At 45.1% G+C, this 20,983-nt stretch overlaps 1 protein-coding gene across 6 annotated transcripts in view; it reads left to right on the forward strand.

The window, feature by feature from the left end:
- Positions 1-20,983, forward strand: part of MCF2L2 (MCF.2 cell line derived transforming sequence-like 2) — a 244,322-nt gene that overhangs the window by 157,322 nt on the left and 66,017 nt on the right. For all 6 annotated transcript variants that reach the window (XM_082223915.1, XM_082223920.1, XM_082223916.1 and 3 more), the window contains 5 exons: positions 394-460; positions 758-873; positions 1,607-1,676; positions 16,685-16,777; positions 20,500-20,592. In XM_082223915.1, coding sequence (XP_082080041.1) covers positions 394-460; positions 758-873; positions 1,607-1,676; positions 16,685-16,777; positions 20,500-20,592 — 439 coding nt within the window. The remainder of the gene's footprint in view (positions 1-393; positions 461-757; positions 874-1,606; positions 1,677-16,684; positions 16,778-20,499; positions 20,593-20,983) is intronic.

A 20,983-nucleotide genomic window follows, 5' to 3' on the forward strand; every position in this document is an offset into this window, starting at 1 on the left:
GCAACACCATAGTCACTTTTGACTGGACTTAACCGTCCAGGGGTCCTTTACCTTTACCTTGTTGTTGTTGGTTAGTCGTTTAGTCGTGTCTGACTCTTCGTGACCCCATGGACCAGAGCATGCCAGGCACTCCTGTCTTCCACTGCCTCCCGCAGTTTGGTCAGACTCATGTTTGTCGCTTCAAGAACACTGTCCAACCATCTCATCCTCTGTCATCCCCTTCTCCTTGTGTACCTTTACCTATAAAGTTTTAAAAATACTGTGCAATGATCAGCCTTGAATTTAAATTTATTACTTCACCTTCTGCAAAGCAACATGTATTTTAAAAGCATGGTTTAGCAGCAGAAACTACTATAAGTCTCTCTCTCTCTCTCATCTTTCTCTTTTCTTTAGCCATATAATAAATGAACTGATAGAAACAGAACGGGTTTATGCAGAGGAACTTAAAAGCATAATAGAGGTAAGTTGAAACTGAGGGTGAAGACTGATGGGAGGGAGCTTTCACATACCCTCCAACATTTCTCCGATGAAAATAGGGATGTACTATTCAATAATAGTAATAACAATATACTGTTATTACAGATTAGATTATTATAGATTGTGGGTGTGATGCTTTGCTCAGATTCATGGTTGAGCTTTATATGCAAACCATTGCTTTTCTTAATTGACAAAACAGCAGCAACTACAGCACCCTAACCTATATTTTTACCCTTGTGTTCTCACCATGTAACTCTTTCCCCCCTCTTATCTTAAACAGGGCTATGTCTCTGAAATGGACAATCCTGATTTAATTCACTTGATCCCAACGGCGGTGTCAAACAAGAAAGAAGTTCTTTTTGGAAACCTCTCAGAGATTTATGAATTCCACAACAGGTTTGCACACTTCCTGACATGCTGTTGGGACCACACATGGGTGCTTTAAAACAGAAGTTGTGGAGCAGCCCACATGGACGCAGTGCCTTTTGTTTGCAGCCTTTGATATGTGATAATTTTGCCTTGCAAACAATCATCTTCCAGCACCAGTCCCCAAGGCTAACTTCTGATCATCCTTGGCTGAAGCTATAGACCATGGGTAGGCAAACTAAGGCCCGGGGGCTGGATCCGGCCCAATCGCCTTCTAAATCCGGCCCATGGACAGTCCAGGAATCAGCGTGTTTTTACATGAGTAGAATGTGTCCTTTTATTTAAAGTGCATCTCTGGGTTATTTGTGGGGCCTGCCTGATGTTTCTACATGAGCAGAATGTCTGTTTTTACTTAAAACGCACCTCTGGGTTATTTGTGGGGCATAGGAATTCGCTCATTTTTTGTTTCAGTCCGGCCCCCTGCAAGGTATGAGGGACAGTGGACCGGCCCCCAGCTGACCCCTGCTATAGACCAACCTGGCACTCTCTGGATGTTTGAAACTACAATTCCCATCAGTTGTAGCCAGCAGGAGGGAGAGTAGCAGGATGGCCCCCAAACATGATGTGGAAGCCTTTACAATAGACACAATTGCCTTCTGGTAGATATTTCCCACCAGGCCTGGATCCAGATGGGGGTTTGACACACAAATGCAGAATGACATAACTTCTCCTCATGCCCCTTTTGCTTTTATCTCCATTCCAGAATCTTCCTCAAAGAGCTGGAAAACTGCATTGAAAACCCAGAGCTTCTCGGTCGGTGTTTTTTAAAAAGAGTAAGTGAATGTCAGCTGCTCGGTTAATCTGGTTTGTGAGTCAGGTGTGTGAATTAGGCTTCGGCAGCATTTGGTCACTCAGCAGACAGTGTCCATTAGCCAGATTGTCAGGGCTGGCACAAGTAATTATTTAAGTTATTATTATTTAGTGATAGTATTCCGCAGGCATAGGTGCCGACTCCATGGGGCTTGAGGGGGTCCGAGCCCCCTCAAAAATTCGTTTGGGGGGGCTCTGCCCCCCCAATAATCTCCGGCACCCCTCCAGCAGAGCGCCATCGCCGCCCCTCCCCCAGCCCAAAATGCACAGGGTCGGGCTGCCTGCATGCCTCCTGCCCTCCCTCCCGAGCAAAAGCTCCACCCAATTTCCTTTGGAGCTGATTAATAGGCGCAGCACGCTCTCCCCTATTCGCTCACGAGGAGGCGGCGCCACTTTATTTGCATATTCATGAGCTTATTTATTATTCATGAGCTTTCCCGGGCCCCCCCAATATTTTTTATAAGTCCACGTCCCTGTCCGCAGGGCCTGTAAGACAGAGTTGTTCCGCCTGGCCTTTGGCTTGGAGCCAATTTGATTCCCTCCCCGTCTTTCTTTTTTCTTTTTCCTTTTTCCTCCTGTGATAAGGCTGTATTTTAATGTTTCAGTATTTTAATTGTTGTATTTTAATCTTGTTTTTAAGTTGTATTCATTCAACTTGTTTTTATTATTGCTTGTTAGCCGCCCTGAGCCTGGCCTTGGCTGGGGAGGACGGGGTATAAATAAAAATTATTATTATTAGTAAGGGTGGGACCAGATGTTCTGAGGGGCCACTGGCTGCCCCCCCCATCCAGGACATCAACTGGATGCATGGGTGGCCGGCACCGTTCTTGCACCAGGACTTCGCTGTCCACCTGTCACGAGCACAGAGTACATCCTTCCAGGCAGGCCCCTGGAGCCCAGCGTTTCAAAAGGCAGCGTGAAAGCCCTGCCAGAGGTGTAGGAAAGTCAGGTGGTACCCAGTGCAGAAAATTTATTGCCCCCCCCCATTGATTTTTTTTTTTTTGCCTGCAAAATTGGTTTTACGTTATTTCATATTTTCTTACAAAGGAATAATTATACGTAGTAATAATAATAAACTTTGGTTTATATCCAGCCCTCCCTGGCCGAAGTCGGGCTCAGGGCGGCTAACATCAGCTACATAACATTGGTATAAAATCAAACAATTATTAAATTACCTCCTAAAAACATGACAAAACCAAACTGAAGTCTAATTAGATGGCTTTCCGTAGGGTTAGGGTTGGGAATAAATGCTCCACTGAATTGAAATTTCAGCCTTTGTGACAGGAAAACGGCCAAGTAAAGAGGAGGGTCAAGATATTAACTGATATGCATGAAATTTCATATACAGCTATATAATCCCTAGTGTAGTAAGGTAAGACCTTTGGAGCAGGCATTTTCTAAAAAAGAAAGTTTTTTATGAACTGCCCTAGTAGGGCAGTAATTGTTCCTTGATAATTTGTCACACACCCCCCATGTTGGAACCTGGGGTGGTCCGCCCCCCCTTCCTACACCCCTGAGCCCCACACTGCTTTTTTTGTTGCTCCTACTGCATATGTTGGAGGGATTGTCTCTAATGCAGAGCACTGATTGGCAGTAACATAGAAGCCTAGAATTGTCGAGTTGGAAGGGGCTCTGAGGGTCATCCAGTCCACCCCTGCAGGCATAACATGGCCAGGGCTTTGGTACACTGCATGCATTAACACAGATGACACCAGTGCATTCCTTTTTCTGTGTGGAAAGCGTTATATGTTGACGACGTCTCTTGTTGCACTGGGATGCAAGAAAGGTCTGTGGTCAGCTGTGTGACCTGCGTTTCGATTTCTGTTCTCAACTCTTATCGTGAGGGGTCCCACTGCTTACACAAAAGCAGCATCAGACAGTGTATAAACTGGACTCGCAGACTGTCTGTCTGGACTTCATATGCAATGTGCTAAAAGACAATCCTCGCTTTTGCAGGGAGAAATTTGAGCATAGATGCATTTGTCATCCTGGATCTCCATAAAGGCTGTTTTGCACCATAAATGATTTAACCTAGCTTGTGAAATAAATACACTGAGGGACGGTTATCTGATCTCCACCACTCCAGCCTTCCACCCCCTGCACTGATCATGATCCTTTCATTTTATTGCAGCTTGATATAAACAGGTAGCTGGTAAAGCTTCTCCCACGATTCATCTTTCAGCCGGAAAAAGTTCCCCCACTTACATTCTTGTGTCAGGCAGCTGTTGAAAGAGCAGAGCCAGTTTTTAAAAAATGCAAGTTGTCCAATATTAGGAATAAGTTTCATTTGTTGTTGTTTAATCGTTTAGTCGTGTCCGACTCTTCGTGACCCCATAGACCAGAGCACGCCAGGCACTCCTGTCTTCCACTGCCTCCCGCAGTTTGGTCAGACTCATGCTGGTAGCTTTGAGAACACTGTCCCGCCATCTCATCCTCTGTCGTCCCCTTCTCCTTGTGCCCTCCATCTTTCCCAACACCAGGGTCTTTTCTAGGGAGTCTTCTCTTTTCATGAGGTGGCCAAAGTCTTGGAGCCGCAGCTTCAGGATCTGTCCTTCCAGTGAGCACTCAGGGCTGATTTCCTTAAGAATGGATAGGTTTGATCTTGCAGTCCACGGGACTCTCAAGAGTCTCCTCCAGCACCAGAATTCATAAGCATCAATTCTTCGGCGATCAGCCTTCTTTATGGTCCAACTCTCACTTCCATACATCACTACTGGGAAAACCATAGCTTTAACTATACGGACCTTTGTTGGCAAGGCAATGTCTCTGCTTTTTAAGATGCTGTCTAGGTTTGTCATTGCTTTCCTTCCAAGAAGCAGGCCTCTTTTAATTTCGTGGCTGCTGCCACCACCTGCAGTGATCATGGAACCCAAGAAAGTAAAATCTCTCACTGCCTCCTTTACAGTGGCGTAGCGTGGGGGGTGCAGGGGGGGCGGCTGCACCGGGTGCAACATCTTGGGGGGCGCAACATCACGGGTTAGGGGGCGCAAATTACTTGCCTTGCCCCGGGTGCTGACAACCCACGCTACGCCACTGCTCCTTTATAAGTTTCATGGAGCAGGATTATTGCTACATTGTTAGGTATGGTTCCAGTAATTACTACTGGTAGCAACTGTAGGAAACTGGGGGTGCCATATTGTAGCTGAGGGGAACCTTCTCGCCTTCCAAATGTTGCTGAACTGCAACTCCCACAATCCTTGGTCCTTGTCCTACTTGCTGGGGCTGATGGGAGTTGTAGTTCAGCAAGTATCTGGCAGGTCAAAAGTTCCCCAGACCTGCCATATTGCTGGTTTTAGGAGCAGGGCCAAGAGGGTTAAGGAGGGGGAGGGACAGGAGAGGAGAGGCCATGAGCCCCCAGAAACCTGGAGCCTGCCAGGCATGTTGGGATAGCTCAGTTGGTCGCGCATGAGACTCTTTATCTCAGGGTTGTGGGTTCAAGCCCCACGTTGGGCAAAAGATTCCTGCATTGCAAGGGCTTGGACAAATGACCCTTGTGGTCCCTTCCTACTGTGATTCTATGACCACAAGAAGGATGGGGGGGTGTGATGAGAATAGCACCCTCTTTGTGCTAGTCCCAAGCATCAGGCAGTCTGCTGGCTTTCGCAGATCCAGAGGCTATTCCCTAGGCCTAGAACAACCTGCTCTTCCCACAATGGTGGCACCCCATCTCTGCCGTTCCATTGTCAGAGAGAGGCCTGCCTGGCACCAACACTGTTTTCCTTTCAGTGCCAGGCAAAGGCATTTTTATTCTCCCATACTTTTCAACATATTTTAACGGTGCAGCCCCATCTATCTATCTGGAAGTAAGACTCAATGAGTTCAATGGGACTTACTGTATCAGGTATGTGAGCATAAGATTGCATCCTCAATGTGCTTTTATTGTTTTGATATGTCACTTTTTAAGTGTGGGGTGTGTTTTAATTTTGTAAACCTCCACAGAAGTGTGGACATGATTTATTTTAAATTTTAAATGCATAAACAATTTGTTAAGTCCAAGGAGCAGACCATACTGCTCTCCCCCAACTCTGATAAGTTGGCAACCGTATGGAATGATTTATCTCCTTATCATGTAGTCTGGATTCATTTATCTCCTTTTCTCTTTCTTTCTTTCTTTCTCTCTCTCTCTCTCTGTGTGTGTGTGAGAGAGAGAGAGAAAGAGAGGGAGGGAGAGATTTCTGAAAGACAAACCTTCCTTCCTTTTGTGCGCAAACGGCAAAAAATAAATGCAGAGAATTGCCTGCAACTGTTGTTTCATTGAAGTGAGACAGTTCCAGTGTATTCCTGCTCATTCAGCAGAATATTGACATCCATCCTGCTGTGGATTTCCCCGTTCAACGTAGCCAGAGACAAGTGCTTTGCTAGAGGCAGAGAAAGGAACAGCATGGGAGGGCTGGACAAAGGCTTGCTCAGACTGGGAACTCCATCACTGCAAAACCATGTTGTCTAGGAAGAACAGCTTGCTTTTAAAAATAGGGCTCTGCTATCTTTAACTATATTTTGTCTATTTGTGCAGATGGAGACAAACCCTTTTATGATAGCGCAGGGGTGGGCAACCTCCGGCCTAGGGGGGGCTAATTAAGCCTGCCAGACCTCCCAGTTTCGGCTGAGGTAGACACTGCTGGGCCAAAGGGGGTTTGCAGGCACCTGCAAAACCCGTCTCCAGGGCTTGCATAATATGGTGCCTGAAGCCTTAAGCATGCTCCCACAAAGCAGGACACAGTGATAACAGCAAGAACTTTTATTGAACGAGCAGAACTGGACAACAGGGGCAAAGCAACTGCTTATATACATTTCCCAAGGCCTGGGCCACTCCCACTCTCAACGTGATTGGCTGTCTAAACTCCCAAGCTGCGAATCATAACTTAAGAGTTTAAGGGCCAATGGTCGGAGCCCAAATCCTGAAACGTTCTGTGATTGGATATCATGTATTGAATCAGAACACGGGTTCAGATCCTTGGTCCAGACAAGCACAGTCCAGGCAAGCACAGTCCACTGGTCCAGGCAAGCACAGTCCACTGAATACAGAGCAGTGCCTTTGCCCCTGACATCATTTTGACATCAGGTGCTGCATCAGGAAGATTTCGGGCATCACATGGCAGGACAGAGTTTCAAACAAAGGCCACGTTCCCAGCATGTTGATACTCCTGTCTCAGCAACGTCTACGCTGGCTTGGTCATGTGCACAGAACGGAAGATGGCAGGATCTCCAAGGGTGTGCTCTATGGGGAGTAGGTTTTAGGCCTGTTGGCAGACCAAACCCGCATTACAAAGATGTCTGCATACACGACGTGAAGGCTGGCAGCATCAACCCTGCCATGTGGAAATCCCTTGCAGTGCCTGGAGACAGACAGTCAAGTCATGTATCCACAGCAGTGACCAGAGGAGGAAGGACCACTGGGAGGAGCACAGAGAGAATAAACGCCATGGTGCATCTCTAACAGTGAAACCAGACGCCTTCATCTACCCCAGCTTCAAGAAAACATCTCTCTCCCTTATCATCCCCTGCAGCCACAGCAGGCGCTGTAATTCTCCAATGGTTTGACGTCACCCCCAAAGGGGCACTCCTCCATTGTCTCCTAAGACAGACGGATGCCAACAACAGATTGACATCAGTGTCAAACGTGATGCACAGGGTAGAGCAGACAAGGATCTGACTCGCTGGCTGAATTTAGCTCCCTATCCCTGTGATAGGGATGTTTTAACATGCTTATGGTTTTAGCAGTTCTTGTTTTTATCTGTGAGTTGCCTTGAATCCTGTCGGGCGAAAAGGTGTGGTATAAACAAACAAACAAACAATATTATTATTAGATTTTTATGATTGCATTTTTACTTTCGTTGTGAATTGCTTTGGGACTTTTTGCAGTGGGAATTAATATATAATACAGTCATACCTCGGGTTACAGATGCTTCAGGTTGCGTTTTTTCAGGTTACGGACGCTCCGAAACCCGGAAGTACCGGAACGGGTTACTTCCGGGTTTCGGAGGTTGAGCATGCGCATAATCACTAAATCGCACTTTGCGCATGCGCAGATGCACCAAATCGCAACCCGCGCATGCGCAGACACACCACTGCGGGTTGCAAACGCTGCAGGTTGCAAATGTGCATCCCGCATGGATCACCTTCGCAACCCGAGTGTACACTGTACAGTGGTACGTCAGGTTAAGAACTTAATTTGTTCTGGAGGTCCGTTCTTAACCTGAGACTGCTCTTAACCTGAGCTACCACTTTAGCTAATGGGGCCTCCCACTGCCGCCGCACGATTTCTGTTCTCATCCTGAAGCAAAGTTCTTAACCCGAGGTACTATTTCTGGGTTAGCAGAGTCTGTAACCTGAAGCATCTGTAACCTGAAGCGTCTGTAACCCGAAGCGTCTGTAACCTGAGGTACCACTGTAGAGCTAAACCCAAACCTTATAATCACCTCCAAGCTAAATGCCTGCTCAATCCTTTTACGTAGGGAAGGTTTCCTAGCCCTGGGTAGAGCTTCTTCCTGGTCCCATACTCACTTGGATTGTGTATGTACGTAAGTAAGTACATGTGGTGTTAACATGCACCTCATCTTTCTGAGTGGTGATAAGCTTCAGGGGGGCAGTGCTGGACATGGCTGGCTTAGAAGGTCTGTTGCTCAGTGAGTAGAGCATTTGTTTGGCACGCAGAAGATCCTTGGTCCAATCTGCAGAATCTTCAAGTACTGTAGGGTGGGAGAGACTCGCTGGCTGAAATCCTGGAGAGCCACTGCCAATCCGTGTAGGCCAGGGCTTTCCAAACTGGGGTCCAAAAGCTTCATTCAGTTGTTCCGTGGCATGTCCGTAAGAATACAATCAAAAACCATACAGCATCTAGCACAGGGCATTGCAATGGGTGCAACAGGCAGAAAAATCATTTAGTGGCTCTCCAAGACTTCAGCCCTTTTCAAGTGGTCCGTGATGGGGGGAGAGGGATAGTTTGGGAACCACAGTGGTGAGGGCAAAACTGATCTAGATGGACTCAGTAGAAGACTGAGACTTCTTCCTGAAGGCCTTGTTCCAACAGGCTTTGGGGAACTGTCTGCTTTTAAGGAAATGGCTGCTTTAATTATAGCTATCTGTTTGTTTTTAATAGATTTTATCTATGGATATAGTTTTAATTCTGTCACTGTTTAATTTTTTTAATGAATGATCCTCCCCATGTGTTTAACAGTTCTTCTTTTTATCTGTAATCCGCCTTGAGTTGTGGACCACCCTGTGATCTTTGAATGAAGGGCAATATACAAATTAAACAAACAATCAGAGTTTTGCCAGGGAAAAAGTCAGAATATCATAAATAAAATAAGACAGTTCCCTATGTTCCTTCAGAAGGAGGAAACTGGAGACTTACTGGCATTTTGTAATGCTTGTCTTTACTTAAAAACAGGTTGAGCAGATCATGTAACTTTTCCGGTGTCTGATCTCTTATCAGACCAACCAGCACCCGAAGATGTTTACAGGACCCAAATCTCTGTGTCTTTTCTCAGTCTCTTTCAAGACTGCAGCCTCTTGTTCCTCTTGCAGACACCTGGTTCTCCACATCCCTGCAAGGAAGAGGTGTTAGGGTGGCCAGGTGAAAAAGAGGGCTGGCCCCCTGTGCTTTTAACTGGGCAGAGGGCCTTCTTGGTGGTGGCGCCCATCCTGTGGAATGCCCTCCCATCAGATGTCAAGGAAATAAATGACTATCTGACTTCTAGAAAACATCTGAAGGCAGCCCTGTTTAGGGAAGTTTTTAATATTTGAAGTTTTATTCTGTTTTTAATGTTCTGTTGCAAGCTGCCCAGAGTGGCTGGGGAAACCCAGCCAGATGGGCGGGGTAGAAATAATAAAATTTTATTTTATTTTATTTTATTATTTTTGTGTAAAAAATTGAGTTTCATCTGGTGCAGCTGGGCACAACAAGTTCTACACTACCTGCCCTCCTTTCTGGTCTCTGCCATGTGGAGGGTGGATGAGAAAAATCATGCCCATTTTCCAAAATGGATCCCATCTTCTAAAACATTTTCAGCGTATTTGCTATGCATTGTGGACCATTTGCCTGTCATTTCCCCAACAAGTGAGATATTTGCTAGCTAGTAATCTTCAGTAATCCTATGGGCTCCATTAATCCTCTTTTGTGTGTATTAATATAACAAAGATGTTTGTTTGTTTGTTTGTTTTTAATCAAATGAATGCCGGTTGGGGGGAAAGCAGCATGTTTTTATGGCGCTGTTTTATTGGAGTTTTTACTTTCAGAGATTTTAAATATTAAGTGGTTTACAAATAGATACAAATTAAATAAATGCATACAACCATAGCTGTCAACCTTCCCTTTTCTGGCGGGAAATTCCCTTATTCCAGCGCCGTTTCCCGCTGCTTCCCACTGGTATCCCAGATTGTTAGATATCCCGTAGACTGTCCCTGGGACAGGTGAGGCTGCTGCTCCCTTATTTTCAAATCTGAAAGTTGACAGCTATGCATACAACTGATAACATGGCAAATAAAACAGGCTGTGCATACATTTTCAGCAAATACTAGACATATCCCTGTTCATTAAAGACTCAGGGAATCAAAAGGTCGTAACCAACCTAAACATTGACAATGAAGGAACTAGATGTGGGGAGAACAGACACTGTTTCCTGAAAAGGCTCTTTCCTCGGTCAACTGCCTGAGATCTTCAGATGAAGGGTGGTATACAAATTTATTAAATAATAAAAACAAACAATCATAGCCATGACACAAGTGTAGTGCTGGGGGTACATTTTACAGAGTCCCAGAGATTCCAAGGGGCCCAGCTCAGGATTCAATCATATTACTATGAGGAAAGAAACTGAGTCTACATTGTTGACCATGCTTGACTATATTTACGGAAACTTATTTCCACATAATCTGCTTTACAGATCTGGTTATATTTGCTGGAGTCAACCAGGAGTATTGGAGCAGAACAAGCAATGTTCTTTACATTGCTTGTCCCAGGCTGAAGACTCAGAGAATATGCCTGGGCGGTTTGAGATATACAGATTTGTGCTTTTCCTATGTGACATCATCTCTCAATACCGCCAGCTCCAGCGTTCTTTGCGCAGAGCCAGGAGAGTCAGTCGAAGTGAGGGATAGGGCATCATAACAACCCAGGCAGCTTGTAGGATCTGCAGAACCCAAATATAAATCAGTAGATGTCTGTTTCAGAAACAAGCCAACGCTTCTTCAGAGAATTTTCCATGTGATATCTTGCATCTGAGAAAGAAAGAAAAAAACTACTTCTGGAAATGGAAATGAGCTATCTCCACTGGTGTTATTTATACATAAATAAACCCTGCGACTAACATACAAGGAAGTGTGCATAGCTCTATGGGGCAAGGATATTTTTTTCGTCGTGTGTACCTGCAAGATAAATTAACATCAGGGAGATAATTCATGATTTTGCTAGAAAGAGCACCAGAAAGGCAAAGCTTTAAAGTTGATTATTTATCAAATGTTTGTACCTGCATTGGTCCAATAGCATTAAAAAAATAAAAAATGACAGGGCCATGCCTTTATTAAAGGTAAAGGTAAAGGTACCCCTGCCCGAACGGGCCAGTCTTGACAGACTCTGGGGTTTGTGCGCCCATCTCACATCTATTGGCCGGGGGCCAGCGCTGTCCGAAGACACTTCCGGGTCACGTGGCCAGCGTGACAACGCTGCTCTGGCGAGCCAGAGCCGCACACGGAACGCCGTTTACCTTCCCGCTGGTAAGCGGTACCTATTTATCTACTTGCCCCCGGGGGTGCTTTCGAACTGCTAGGTTGGCAGGCGCTGGGACCGAGCAGCGGGAGCGCACCCCGCCGCGGGGATTCGAACCGCCGACCTTTCGATCGGCAAGCCCTAGGCGCTGAGGCTTTAGCCCACAGCGCCACCCGCGTCCCTATGCCTTTATTAGGACCAACTAAAAAGGTTGCAAAATAAATAGCAAGCTTTGTAGGGGCTTCTCTAATCTGCTCCATAAGCAATAAGTGCCTTTGTGTTTCAGTCTAAAAAGCAGTTTGAAGGGAATTAGCACATTGATTTTATTCAATTGCATTTATCCAAGGGGACGTGGGTGGCACTGTGGTGTAAACCACTGAGCCTAGGACTTGCCAATCAGAAGGTCGGCGGTTCGAATCCCCGTGATGGGGTGAGCTCCCGTTGCTCAATCCCAGCTCCTGCCAACCTAGCAGTTCGAAAGCACGTCAAAAGTGCAAGTAGATAAATAGGTACCACTCCGGTGGGAAGGTAAACAGCGTTTCTGTGCGCTGCTCTGGTTTCGCCAGAAGCAGCTTAGTCACGCTGGCCACATGACCCGGAAAAAGTGTCTGCAGACAAATGTTGGCTCCCTCAGCCAGTAAAGTGAGATCAGTGCCGCAACCGCAGAGTCGTTCGTGACTGGACTTGACTATCAGGGGTCCTTTACCTTTACCATTTATCCAAGGAATGCATGCATTGCCTTCTGCTAATTTATTTATCTAGTTATTAAAAGTTGCACCCCACCCTTTCTCCAGGTAATCTCAAGGGTGCCAGTAGTAGATATGAAAAGGATCTTGGGGTCTTAATGGGCCACTACTTAATATGAGTCGACTGTGTGATAAAGCAGTAAAAAGAAAGAGAGAGAGAGAGAGAGAGAGAGAGAAAGAAAGAAAGAAAGAAAGAAAGAAAGAAAGAAAGAAAGAAAGGAAGGAAAGAAAGAAGCTCAAGCTATTCTAGGCTACATCAACAGAAGTATAATGTCCAGGGAAGTAATAGTAACTTTATTCTGCCTTGGTCAGACCACACCAGGAAGGAGTACTATGTCCAGTTCTGGGCAGCACAATGTAAGAAGCATATGGACAAGCTGAAATGTGTGCAGAGAAGGGCGACCAGGAAGATCAAGGGTCTGGAAACCAAGCCTGATGAGGAACGGTCGAAGGAGCTGGGTATGTTTAGCCTGGAAAAGAGGAGACAGGGAGAAAATTTGATATGGAAGATGGAGCAAGCTTGTTTTCTCCTGCTCCGTAGGGTAGGACTCGAACCAATGGCTTCAGTTTAGAAGAAAGGAGATTCCGGCAAAACGTAAGGAAGAACTTTCTGACAGTAAGAGCCGTGTGACAGTGGAATAGTCTCCCTCGGGTGACTCTCCTTCCTTGGAGGTTTTTAAGCAGAGGTTGGATGGCCATCTGTCATGGATGCTTTAGTTGAGACTCATTGATTGCAGGGGGTTGGACTAGATGACCCTCGGGGTCCCTTCTATGATTCTATCTGCAGAGGAACCGAACCCTCAGAAAAAACAAATCTAGCTGGAGACTTGCAAGCATCAGAATCACAGACATGATCTGGTTCGCGTTGCCTTTTGTGTTTGTGGAGCTCCTTGGTTTTATTTTCCTCGTTGCTTTGGTTACTTTTGTGGTCTGTCAGGCATGGAAGAGAACACGATGAGTTATTTAGATTCCCGAAACAAATTTACTGTTCATTTTGCATTAAACCAGACCATTAATTTTGATGTGCTGTGTATTTAAAAGTCCCGTGCGCTGTCTTCGCCCAGCGAGCAGAAACCGTGCAGCTATTTTTCTCCACGGAGGGGAAAGAAAAATTAGGGTGTTGGGTTTGGGTTTTTTTTTTTTTTTAAAAAGCCGTTAACGTGGTCTCTCATAAATTGGGCAAGGCTATAAAGGCTATAATTGCTCATTTGTGAAATCCTTGCAGCTCCTGTGAGGAATAGCCTTTTTTTGTTTCTGACCATCTTCTCTGGAGCATTAAAGCATTCCTGTTTTAATGGCGAGGCTGAGGCACGGAGGCACGGTCTGCGCCAACCTTCGGCCACAATCCAAGCTTTGTTTCCAGGGAGTGAAGAGGGGCCCGGTGCTCATCCCAAAATGTAATTCTCTTGGATTCTCGCGCTCTCCCTGACACAGCACAAAAAAATCCAAGCTGAGGGAGACATGTCCGCTCTTGAAAGATTCTTCTTTTCTTGAGGCAGTAGCTGGAAGAAAAGAGGAGGCTGGGTTCTGTTTATATGGTTCCTTTCCCAGAGTGTTTGGTGCTGCTTCTAACCAAGGTGGCCTTCTGTCTACTTTGGCACAGATAGTTCGCCATCTGTGGCTGTGAATGACAAACTTGATTTCAGACAAAATAAAAAAAATTCCTTCCAGTAGCACCTTAAAGACCAACTAAGTTAGTTCTTGGTGTGAGCTTTCGTGTGCATGCACACTTCTTCAGATACACTGAAACAGAAGTTGCCAGATCCTTCTATATAGTGAGAAGGTGGGGAGGGGTATTACTCAGAAGGGTGGTGGGAAAGGGAGAATAAACGGACATAAATCTGACATCAAGAATCACAAAACAGAGAAACCAGTAGGAGAACACTTCAATCTCCCAGGACATTCTATACAAGATCTCAAAGTAGCTGTTTTACTACAAAGGAATTTCAGAAATAGACTGGAAAGAGAAGCTGCTGAATTGCAACTCATTACCAAACTTAAAACCATGGAGAGACCTGGTTTGAACAAAGACATTGGATTCTTATCCCATTATACATGATTAAGCCATTTCTCACCTTCTCACCCCTTGCCTTTTCCTGTAAGACCTATTACAGTCGTTAAGAGTCGTCAACAGGCTCATCCCAGCTATCTGCCAATCTCCCTTTCCCACCACCCTTCTGAGTAATACCCCTCCCCACCTTCTCACTATATAGAAGGATCTGGCAACTTCTGTTTCAGTGTACCTGAAGAAGTGTGCATGCACACGAAAGCTCATACCAAGAACTAACTTAGTTGGTCTTTAAGGTGCTACTGGAAGGAATTTTTTTATTTTGACTATGGCAGACCAACACAGCTACCTATCTGTAACTTGATTTCAGACAGAAAATGAGCACCTCATTTTATCCTGAAGCATTCCCAGGGCTTTCTAGGTGTTCTTAAAGCTGGGCCGTACCTTGGTGTGATTCCGCCCTTTGCTGTGATGCAAAGTTTAAATATCCATCCTTTTGGTAGTATTATCGGACGAGCGCTTTTTAGCCATTTTGTCCTTTTTTTTTAACTTACTTTTTCATGCAGTTTGGTTTTTAACTACCTTGTATTTTATGGTACTGTAAGGACTCAACTACAAGAAACAGCTTTTTGAATGTGTTGTAAACATGCAATGCCGGGTGGCGCTAGAGAGCAAAAAATAAATAAATTTCTAAGCTATTTTCCATAGCATTTTTTCCTTTTGTTATAACAATTTAATTTCTGAATTATTTATAGGTTTTTTTTCCTCTGTGTGTAGATCCACCCTAAGTCACTTTGAGAGATTCTTTGTGTAAAGATTTTTAAATCAAATTTTTAAAAATCGAACTAAACTAAAAGAGAATTTAAAAAGCAGTATATCCAACAGAAAAAACTATAGAAAAGAATACATTAATAAAAATCCTCATATGATTCTCATAAAACACAAAATTATAAATATGTCTATGTAGCACTCAGGCACCATTTTATCTTAATCTTCACACAAATGATTTTGTTGTTGTTGTTGTTGATGATGATGATAGAATGATAGAATTATTTCATAGCGGCTGTTGGAGTACGACCCCTCTCCCATGTTCCAGCAGCCTGTGGAGGTCAGAACAAAAATGACTGCCTCCATCACAGCGGCCGTTTCCTTTTGAGACCACATCCACACCACATGGCTAAAGTACTTCTATTTCTGCTTAACAGTCATGTCTTCCCCACAACGAATCCTGGGAACTGTAGCTTGTTAAGGGTGCTTAGAGTTGTTAGGAGACCCCTGTTTCCTGCACATAGATGTGATTTTCAGAGTTCCCAAGGAACAAGGATCGACTGTTAAACCCCTCTGGGTTTTGTTCTCTGTGAGGGGAATAGGGGTCTCCTAACAACTCTATACAGTGGTACCTCGGGTTACAGACACTTCAGGTTACAGACACTTCAGGTTACAGACTCCGCTAACCTAGAAATACAGTGGTGCCTCGCAAGACGAAATTAATCCGTTCCGCAAGTCTCTTCGTCTAGCGGTTTTTTGTCTTGCGAAGCAACCCTATTAGCGGCTTAGCGCTAGTAGCGGTTTAGCGGCTATTAAAGGCTTAGCGGCTATTAAAGGCTTAGCGGATTAGCGGCTAAAAGGCTATTAGCAGCTTAGCGGCTTAGAAAAAGGGGGGAGCGAAAAAAAATCGGAACCCTTGTAAGACGTTTTCGTCTTGCAAAGCAAGCCCATAGGGAAAATCGTCTTGCGAAGCAGCTCAAAAACGGAAAACCCTTTCGTCTAGCGGGTTTTCCGTCTTGTGAGGCATTCGTCTTGCAGGGTACCACTGTAGTACCTTGGGTTAAAAACTTTGCTTCAGGATGAGAACAGAAATCGTGCTCCGGCGGCGTGGCGGCAGCAGGAGGCCCCATTAGCTAAAGTGGTGCTTCAGGTTAAGAACAGTTTCAGGTTAAGAACGGACCTCCAGAACGAATTAAGTTCTTAACCTGAGGTACCACTGTAGCGCCAATGGTAAACTCTAGTTCCCATTTTGGCCGAAGAAATGACTGCTATAGTTGTGCTTTAAATGCGGGCTGTTTAAGAATTATTTTGGGTGAACGTGCTGGGAACATCACCACAAACCTGTTTGGTGTTGTTTGGAAAGTGGCATCTAGGCTAGCCAAGATTTCCCCTCAAACAGGCTCTGAAATTGTGATATGAATGTGGTTCAGATCTGAATTAAGGGGAACCCTGGTTAGCCTTAGCCGTGGTTAACACTGGACTTTATAAAGAGAGCTGAGGTCGGGGGAGAAGACATTATTCTGCTGGAGTGGCCGTGCAGAGGAAGCGTATATTCATCAGCCTGGTTTCCTATTTGTTAACCATGGTTAGAAGGCAGGCAGAATTATGACACACCCCCATTCCTTGCAGATTTCATTTGAAATATGAAGTGGTATACAAATCACCCAATTTAATAAATAATTTGGGAAAGAAGATGTTCGGTTGCTTATTTTTTGTTGTTTAACATTTGCTTTCTTTTTGATTCAGAAAGAAGATCTCCAAATATACGAGAAATATTGTCAAAACAAGCCACGGTCGGAAGCTCTCTGGAGACAATGTGGAGACAGCCTCTTCTTTCAGGTAGGGATTATTATTTAAATTTACTAGATGCTGCTTCTTGTTGCAGGCAACTCAGAGGGGCTTACAAACAACCATCCACCCACCCACCCACTAAAACCAAGAAGAAGAAAAATACATTAAAAGCACACACCCAGGCAGTAAGATCCAGGCAGTCAAGCTCGCACAGGCTTCTCCTATTTCTGTATTCATTAAGCTCATACTCTTGAACCAAGTGCTTATAAACCCTACAGAGGGAAAGAACTGCTGAGCGGGTTCATCTGTCCTTCCTAAGCTCACACCTTCCCTTTTCTCTTATGGAGGCTGCTGCCAAACGACATCTTTATTGATTTGTTTGCACAAAGTTTGCAAAGAGATTATATGACGTCTGCCGTTTATTGAGCATTCATTCTGATTTGTTTGCAAGCTTGCAGCAATAACTTGTTATCCCACACATAGTGCTGAATCTAACTTAATAACACACCCTAAATGTGCTGGTTTGGGTTAAATCCCACTTGCAAAATAGCCACAGTCTGGAAGAGGCCTGCGTGAAAGATTTCATCTCATCCTTGTTTGCTTCTTTGAACCTCTGTCCTTCCTACATGGGGGCATACTTTGTTCCACAAGGCTTCTTAGCTTTCAGAAGGAATGTATAGACCCCAAAGCGCACACACCTCAAAACACAATATTTGTCAGGAACTGTGCTGAAGAGGGCTGCAATGAGGAAGAATGATGGGAGCCTCCCCCTCCCCCTGCTCCTGAATCTTCCCAGGAGCAGGAGGACACTATAGATTTAGAACAGTGGTTTGCAGAGGGGCCTTGTTCCGAAGGCAGAAGCTGGGAAATACTGGATGGGGAACAGCTAGCAAAAGAAACACTAGAAGAGAGAGAGATAATAATAATAATAATAATAATAATAATAATAATAATAATAATAATAATAATAATAGATTTCTTTTAAAGATAGGATAGCTGCTTATTTCCTTCACATCTGAAGGGAGGGCATTCCACAGGGTGGGCTGTCTGGTTCCCTGTAATGGAACTTCTAGCAATGAGGGAACTGTCAGAAGGCCCTTGGCGCTGGACCTCAGCATCTGGGCTGAACGATGGGGGTGGAGACGCTCCTTCAGGAATACAGGACCGAGGCCGTTTAGGGCTTTAAAGGTCAGCACCAACACTTTGAATTGTGCTCAGAAACGTACTGGGAGCCAATGCAGATATCTCAGGACCGGTGTTATGTGGTCCCGGCAGCCACTCCCAGTCACCAGTCTAGCTACCGCATTCTGGATTAATTGCAGTTTCCGGGTCACCTTCAAAGGTAGCCCCACGTAGAGCACATTGCAGTAGTCCAAGCAGGAGATAACTAGAGCATGCACCACTCTGGTTAACAGATTCACAGTCTCTGTACAGCATTCACCCCCCTTCTCCAAAGGCACAGAGAGCTCAGAAAGTGTTAGAAGAGAAAGCGTAGAGGGTACAAGCTCAGATTACAAGACCTAGATGTGACGTAGTTTAATAGGGACGGAGGAGGGAGGGACCACCATTTCTAGGAGATGTGTTCTTTGTTCTCTCGCTGTGATTATTAAAGATTCTAAGTGGTAAGACGTTTCTTTCATTTGATCTTCTTATCTACTGCCATGGGGGTGGGGGGAAAGAAGTCGACTCCCCAAAGCTTGACAGTATTCCTTTTTTCCTCTCCCCCACCCTAGATTTTCCACATAGGAATGATTTGTTTTCTACGACCATATGTCCCAGAAGTCCCAGAGTTATAAAGCCAGATATAAAAGCTATCAACAAAGCCATGTTTATCTTAAATGTCCAATGGAGGTTTAAGGAAAGCCCAACTTCTAGACTCCGACCTCCCTCATCCCTTACAGGATAGGCATCCGCTTTTGGAAAAGTATTTAGTAGATGGTGACTGCCCTTTTAACTTTCGTAGATGGTGACCCAGAGGGTTGATCCTTAGATGGCGAAGACATTGTTCAAAAAGGATAGGGTTGTAAAGGCAGTCCTTTTGATATCTGGAGCTGTTATCACGTTCCTTAGATACAGAGAGGTGGTACTTTCAGCTTGGGCTATTTATTCACTCTTAGTCAACCTTACATTGTCACTGGAGTAAGCCTTCCAGATGATAGTGGTCGCCCAGTTCCTATCAGCCTTAGCCAAGACAGCCAAAGGTTGTGCACAAAGTTTTTTGGAGAAGGAAACAGAAAATCCACTTCAATTTTAGTGCAAGGATGGGGAGCCTTGCAGATTTTGCTAGAATACAGCTCTGCTCACTGGTGATGACCATTAGCCATGTTGGCTAGGACTCATGAGAGTTGGAGGCCACGGCGACTGGAAGGCCACGGGTTTTCCATCCCTGTTCTAGTGAATGATCTGAGGAGGACATCCATTTTTATTATGGCGCCACCTATCTCTATAGGGCAGGGGTCTGCAACCTTTAAGACAAAAAGAGCCACTTGGACCCGTTTCCGAAGGGGGGAAAAACTGGGAGCCGCAAAACCATTGCGACATTTAAAACAAATATATCTCTGGAGCCGCGATCTGACAGCGGGCGGGAAGGTGACGTCGGGACAGTGCGTGACTAACGCACGCACCGCCCCCATGCGACGTCACAGCCAGTCCAGCGCCCGCCACAGTGGGGAGTGTCGGGGCGCACAATGCGCCTCCTCCCCTCGCTAGTATCCGCCCCAGAGCCACGGCAAAGGTGTAAAAGAGCCACATGCGGCTCCAGAGCCGCGGGTTGCAGACCCCTGCTATAGGGCCAAACTCTGTTGAAGCCTAAAATGAGAATACGAACCCTTAGAAATAAGGGACATGATGTTTTCTGAATTGATCACGTTCTTTTCACAGGGTATCCACTAGCTCCTGATCTTTAAAATAGGCCATGGGCCTCTTCCCCATGTTCCCACAACCCTGATAATGGGTTCTGTGATAATGGATTCTGCGTCCCTGTGGAACGCCCTCCTGTCAGATGTCAAAGAAATTAACAACTATATGACATTTAGAAGACATCTGAAGGCAGCCCTGTTTAGGGAAGTTTTTTAATGACTTATGTTTTAATGTATTTTTAATCTTTTGTTGGAAACCGCCCAGAGTGGCTGGGTATAAATAATAAATTATTATTATTATATTCTCTCAGTGGGTTCTGCTGGAATCATGACAAACAGCGTAAATGAATCAGAGATCTTAACTAATCTGGGATGAATGATGAGGAACTTTGGAATAAGCCATTCTTGCTGTTAACCATGAGACGCTCTAAGCATCAGTCTTGGGACAGACAAGCATAGTCTTACAGCCTGTGAAACAGGCATTTGGACACTGTTGCTAAAAGGGAATGATTGTCCTAATGGGCCCTTTAAGATATATTTACAAGATTCTAGTGTTGGCTAATGTAAATCTAGTTCCTAATTATGCTTCAAAGACACGGGGACATAATTTGAATTGTATTATTGCCAAGCTGCATGAAACCTTATTTTGAAAGCTACCAAAGGACATCTGTGTTTGTGAACAGGAAAAGAAGTTTACCTCATAAAAACAACAAGCTTCTCACTTATAAAAGCCATTAAACTGTAATTCAGTCCTGACCGTTGTGTTTAGGGCTGCCATACGTTTAGGTTTTCCCAGACCCGTCCGGGTATCGGGCAGCCATTTTGAGTCCGGGCGGATTTTCGGCAAATTGGCAAAACAACAAGAACAACCTGGCATCATTTCATCCCCACCTTTTGCTTTGTCTTTTCCAGGAGTGCCAGCGGAAACTGGACCAAAAACTCTCGCTTGACGCTTATCTCTTGAAGCCAGTCCAGAGAATTACCAAGTACCAGCTGCTGTTGAAGGTATGTCTTCAGCTTGTCTTCAGCTACTCTGCAGCCGGCCCACAGAATCCTATGACTGCTCAACCTTGAAGGGGAGGGGAAAGCTGGTGTTAGATAATGGTACCCGAGAACACTGTGCAGTTCTGCGTGGGATTTTATGATGGACTTAGCACTGGTCACGCTTGCAGGTTTTGTGCATGATGTTGCCCTTGTCAAAATGCTCTTCTGTATTATTTCCCTGCTTAATTTGGATTTACTGCAGATTTGGAACACCTTAAGCATCGCGACCCCACAACTGAGGATTAGCATGTAGATTGCGTAGAAAGGCCTGGGATTTGGGGTGTGTGAAAAAGGACTCGTGGCTTTAGAGCAAGAAACCCCGACCTTCGGCCCTCCAGATGTTTTGGACTAC

This window comes from Podarcis vaucheri (assembly GCF_965113315.1).
Source record: "Podarcis vaucheri genome assembly, chromosome: 5".
Classification (NCBI taxonomy): Eukaryota; Metazoa; Chordata; class Lepidosauria; order Squamata; family Lacertidae; genus Podarcis; species Podarcis vaucheri.